This window comes from Rhinopithecus bieti, unplaced genomic scaffold (assembly GCF_001698545.2).
Source record: "Rhinopithecus bieti isolate Rb0 unplaced genomic scaffold, ASM169854v2 scaffold_33650, whole genome shotgun sequence".
NCBI lineage: Eukaryota > Metazoa > Chordata > Mammalia > Primates > Cercopithecidae > Rhinopithecus > Rhinopithecus bieti.
Window position 1 is genome coordinate 958,850 of NW_016814816.1, and position 5,705 is coordinate 964,554.

General features: G+C 37.8%; 1 protein-coding gene across 1 annotated transcript in view; it reads left to right on the forward strand.

Annotated features, from left to right (window-relative positions):
- Positions 1-5,705, forward strand: part of ZSWIM6 (zinc finger SWIM-type containing 6) — a 79,131-nt gene that overhangs the window by 59,790 nt on the left and 13,636 nt on the right. The window contains exons 8-9 of the mRNA XM_017852392.1: positions 1,458-1,604; positions 2,867-3,127. Of these exons, the coding sequence (XP_017707881.1) occupies positions 1,458-1,604; positions 2,867-3,127 (408 nt within the window). The remainder of the gene's footprint in view (positions 1-1,457; positions 1,605-2,866; positions 3,128-5,705) is intronic.

Below are 5,705 nucleotides of genomic sequence, written 5' to 3' on the forward strand. Positions count from 1 at the left end.
TTTTTTTTTTGAGATGGAGTCTCGCCCTGTCCCCCAGGCTGGAGTGCAGTGGCACAGTCATGGCTTACTGCAGCCTCCACCTCCTGGGTTCAAGCGATTCTCCTGCCTCAGCCTCCTGAGTAGCTGGGGTTACAGGCATCCGCCACCACGGCCAGCTAATTTTTATATTTTTAGTAGAGACGGAGTGTCAGCATTTTGGCCAGGCTGGTCACGAACTCCTGACCTCAGGTGATCCGCCTGCCTCAGCCTCCCAGAGTGCTGGGATTACAGGCGTGAGCCACCACGCCGGCCTGTTTTTCATTTTTATGTACTGGTGGTTGATTGCTTAAAACCAGAAGACTTGTGAAGGAATGTTGGATTTATGGAATGACTCTTCAGATATTTACATGGCAATATTTTTCTTGTACATTTTATATTGTATGTAAATTTTATTATGTTTTCCTTTAAGAAGGAGCTGCTAGAATTAGCCAGGCATGATGGCCCTTGCCTGTAAATCCCAGCTACTTGGGGCTGAGGCAGGAAAATCTCTTGAACCCAAGAGGCAAAGGTTGCAGTGAGCCGAGATCGCGCCATTGCACTCTAGACAGGGCAACAAGAGTGAAACTCCATCTCAAAAATGAGAAAAGAAGGAGCTACTATTATTTATTACTTTAGTAAACACTTAGATGTAAAATATAGCATTATTTACAACAATGAAATATATCTTAAACATAGCTTTTTTTTCTCAGCATTCTGCAGTTTAACTTGAAAGTGTTAATATTCTGTGAAGAAAATGAAAAGGAGTTATTTCATTCAAATTATATATAATCGTCTGTTATCATTCCCCTTTATGGCAAAGGTTGTCTCTTAAATGGCTTACAGATTAACACTAGGGAAGACTTTCATAGGGTGATAGGGGTAATTTAAGGATATTCATGTGGGAATACAAGTCTAACCCAAGCTACAGCTGCCTTCAAGTCCTCAATTTAGATGACCCAGTTAACACTGATATCGAGAGGTCTCTTCTGCATGTCATGGTAGAGTTACCAACTGATAATTCCAATGGGACTTCTTAGTCCTCTCTCATGCCCCTCCTAGGGAAGTGGGGGAGTTGTTCCTAACTTCTCAGAAGAAAATTTGGAATTCATTTTTCCCTATACAACATAATTTAATAGTGTAGGTAATAATGTTAACTCGGTAACCTAGACATATGAATTAAATAGATGTTTGGGAGCTGTCCTGGGAATTCAGTACCATTTATATGACTTACAGATGAACATTTAGAACTCAAAATAGTTGACAAGTTGGGGATTATGGTACCCTTTGATTGGTGTCTTAATTAAAGAGGAATTTCCAACAGAATTCAGAACTGATTTATCAGGATGCTGCTTTTAAATGGTAAAGCCTCTGTTCTCCCCACTTCTTTCCCTTCATCTCCCTTCTACTCCCCTATCTCTCAATTCCCTTTTCTTACACAGAGCTACCCCATAAAAGCATAACCTCGATAACCAATCTGGAGGGCTGGGTTGGACATCCTCTGGACCCTGTGGGCACTCTCTTCAGTAGCCTTATGGAAGCTTGCCGCATTGATGATGAGAACCTCTCTGGGTTCTCAGATTTTACAGGTAAAGCCATTGACATTTGTCTCGTGTGCTTTTCTTTTTCTAAACCCTGAATAGCAGTAGTCATTGTTTTTCTTTACATTATGTTTTATGGAATCATATAGTGAACAGCGCCTTTGGTTAGCAAGAGAGCAAGAAAATGGGTACTCTCCTGCTTTCGCAGGCTGCTACAAAACTGGGAAAATCTTTAGAGTTGATAGTTGGCAGCATGTGTCGAGGATCTGAAAAATATTTATTCTCTTCTCACCAGTGATTCTGCATCTAAGAATTTATTCACATTTATGACTACTTCCTAGCATAAAGATATAAAATAAAGATGTACATCTTAGCATTTAGAACTAGAACATCTAGTTTAGGTGCTTTTCAAATTTGTCTTTGCTTTGAAAGTGACTTGTCACTTAAATATTGTAGTCTACTTTAAGGGGGAGTATTAAATGTCATTTAAAACTGTTTTATATCACACATTCCTTGAAAGCTGTGTTTTGAGATTTCACTTTGGCCCATTGAAACTTAAGCATCTTGTCTCAAAAGACTGCCCGAGGGCAGTGGGTGGAGGTAAGGCAGGGAGTAAGGATGTCTCTTTGTTGTTTCCATGGCTAGGTGAGCTCAGGTCTTGCCCCTTCATAATTTCCCCCGTGATAGTTGCCTTCATGGACTGTGGGTAACCCAAACACTGTCAGGAGGGTGAAAGGCATGAGTCTGAATTCACTTTCCTTAAGAGTTTGATGGTTGAAGTTTGTTATAATTTATAATAGAAGCACTTTAATGGAGACAAGAGAATGTTCAAAGAATCATTTTTTTTGTGATAACTGATGACTCTTGGATAATAAAAAGGACCTTGAAATTGGGTTACATATGTTGTGTTCCCTACTGTTTTATTATGGACACTTTTGAATGCCAGGATTTAAAAGTGGTGAGTGCAAGTCATCGTGTAATTTAACTATTGTGTAATTAAATTTTGTTTTTCTCTTAAGTATTCTTGGTTCATATTGTCTTAGATTTATAGTTTTCTTTGGTGATTTATCTTCAAGGCAGAAAAGTATTTGTAATGTTATATCCCCCAAAATATAAACATTTAATCATTCATGGTCATTTTTAGAAAGATACTGGAAGACTGCACTTTAGCCTAAAAAACATGCTTTCTGGCTTTCTCAGCATTAGTCAATAATTCATTTGCTAGTACTGGGAAGTATAAATATTTGTACTTATCGTATCATCTGCAAAAGTAGTTTCTGAACTCTGATTTCTTTTGTGGCATTTTGCAGAGAATATGGGACAGTGCAAGTCTCTGGAATACCAGCATCTACCTGCACACAAATTCTTAGAAGAAGGGGAATCCTATTTAACACTGGCTGTGGAAGTAGCCCTGATAGGGCTAGGACAGCAGCGTATCATGCCTGATGGGCTGTACACACAAGAGAAAGTTTGCCGGAATGAGGAGCAGCTCATTTCTAAGCTTCAGGAAATTGAATTGGATGACACACTGGTGAAAATTTTTCGCAAGCAAGCAGTCTTCCTATTAGAAGGTAGTCTGATACGGAAGTTTTCCACTTACTTAGCCAAGTTGACTTAGGGGCTAATCTTTCTTATGTTAAGAGTACTATCTGAATGCATTTAATATGGTTGTTATCCTGATTGCTATAGTCATGGGGTGTCGAAGACATGTTCGCTGTCTAAAAAATAGTGTCACTGAATAAAAAAGCATGGATGTTTAGATTTGTATCATTTGCTTTAGGTGATTATATATGATAGCCTATTACAAAATAGCCACATTTAATGCCTCAAACCTTGAAAAGGACCCATTTCATTTAGACTGTGTTGTTCCTGAGATAAATGCAATTTTGATATTTAGGGTGTTATTATTGGCAGCTATGTTCCTATTTCCTTGATCAATTAAATAATAAAACAGTAATTGGCTGGCCTTCCTCCAAATTATTGGCAGTTACATGACACTTGGGTTTTGAATATGTCATATGCACACGCTAACAAAGGACTGAAGGCTGCGGAAGTGAATTTCTACTGCACCGACTAGTTATTCCAGAGGATTCATTAGGCACAGATTCATCAAGGAAAAAGTTTCATAGAATCTCTGAAGCATGGTCTAATTTCCTTCTTCTCATAAGGTTAAGTTTTAAAGGGCCTAACAAATTTTGGCTGACACTATTTTTCAGATTTTTTTTCCCTCTAAAAAGGTAAGTCTAATTAGTGTGGTAGTGTAATCTTTTGTGCAAATTTAGGTAGTGTCTAACTATTGCTTCTGTCTCTCAAGTACGTGTGTTATTAGTGTGTTATTATGGGATTCTCTGTGATTGATAGGCTCATAAAGTATGTTATATTCATCTTCTGTTCAGAACTACTACATATAGGGAAGGATTTAGATTTTCAGCACCCCTTTTATTTGTCCGAAGCAAAAGATCTACTTAAAAGAAAACATTTTCTTCAAACATATTATACTTTTATATGTTTTAGAAATGCATTTTAAAGGGAAAATGCACTTCAGGTAAACCTTAATTTTGGTAAAATTAAGGTGCTTAATTTTGGTAAAAATTCCTAATAGCAATTTTTTGAAGCACTCTCATGAACCTGTTTTTTTTCCCTGTAAAGATAAAGAGCCCATCTTGACAAATTTCAGGAGTGATCCTGATTCTTCAATTACTGTTTTCTTTCAGTTTTCTTCCATATAATTCCTTTTGCTATAAGCAATGTCATTAGTCACAAACAGTTTTTAAATGCTGCCTGTCACTGGCTATACTGACTGACTTTTGATTTCCCTTTTACTGAAGTTTAGAAGGAAGATCTGTGATTTTCAAAGTTGATGGTGCATGGTGTTTATATTTACCTTCCTAAATGTGTCTCTATGTTCATTTTTCATGAATATTTTTGAACTTTGCCCTAGTCTTGATTAGTCCATCCCTCCCGTCAAACATTTTTATGAGTACTGTGCCTGAGAAGGAGCACTGTTGACTCATCTCTGCCTCTTCTCCTTTCCTGGCCCTGCAAGGCCCACAAAGAGTGAATAGGTGCAGGACAGGAGGCAGTCCAAGGTGGGGAGGCCACAGGGCCATTACTGTAAATGCTAGAAGATTGAGAACTCCATGACTGAATTGACTACACGAGGGCACCAAGTTCTTCATGCAGTTATACTCTTTGCAAATGTCAGAGGCAAATTAGTTAGCAGGCCCAGATATCTGGAAAGAGGAAGCAGTAACCCAGTATTGTTACTAGTATTCATCTCTCCTGGCCACAATATTGGATAGATAAATTAGCATATTGAACAAGCACCTCTGGGGAAACTTGGTGCCAAATGTCAAGTGCCAAATTGTCATTATTCAGTAGTACACTAGAGTCCAGGAATTACACTAATTATTAATACACAAATAATTATTGGATACCTGACTAAATGTTTTACTTGTTGGGTGGTATCATAGCAAAAAATTAATTATGTATCCTGAATCTCCTGAATAGTACAAAAAAAGGTAACTTGGTGGTTTAAAGGGAACCAGTGAAAGAAAATGGAGGAGAAATGAAGACTGTGGCTAATCTATAGATTTGCTATAATTAGTCCTTAAGTAAAATAGAGTTAGTGTCTTAGATTGGGCTGCCATAATAAAATACCACAGATTGTGTGGCTTAAATAACAGAAATGTATTTCTTACAGTTCTGAAGGCTGGGAAGTTTAAGATCATGCTGCCAGCCTCATCTTTGGCTTCCGATGAGGACACTCTTCCTAGCTTGAAGACAGCTATCTTTTCTCTGTGTCTTCACGTCACGGAGAGATCAAGCTCTCCAGTGTCTCTTCTTACAAGGACACTAATCCTGTTGGATCAGGGTCCCACCCTTATGACCTCATTTTACTTTAATGCAGGCCCCAACTCCAGATACAATTACATTGGGGCTGGGGGCTTCCACATGTGAATTTTGGGAAGACATACATATTTAGTCTGTAACAGTTAATAACTTAAATAATGTAACCTTGCTATATGAACAAAAGGTGCAATCATAAGGCTATATGAACTTTTGAAGAATATCAAATCACTAAAACATTTAAAATTAAAGATTAATGGATTTGGAAAATTAGAGATTTAGATTAGATGTTAGTTTAGG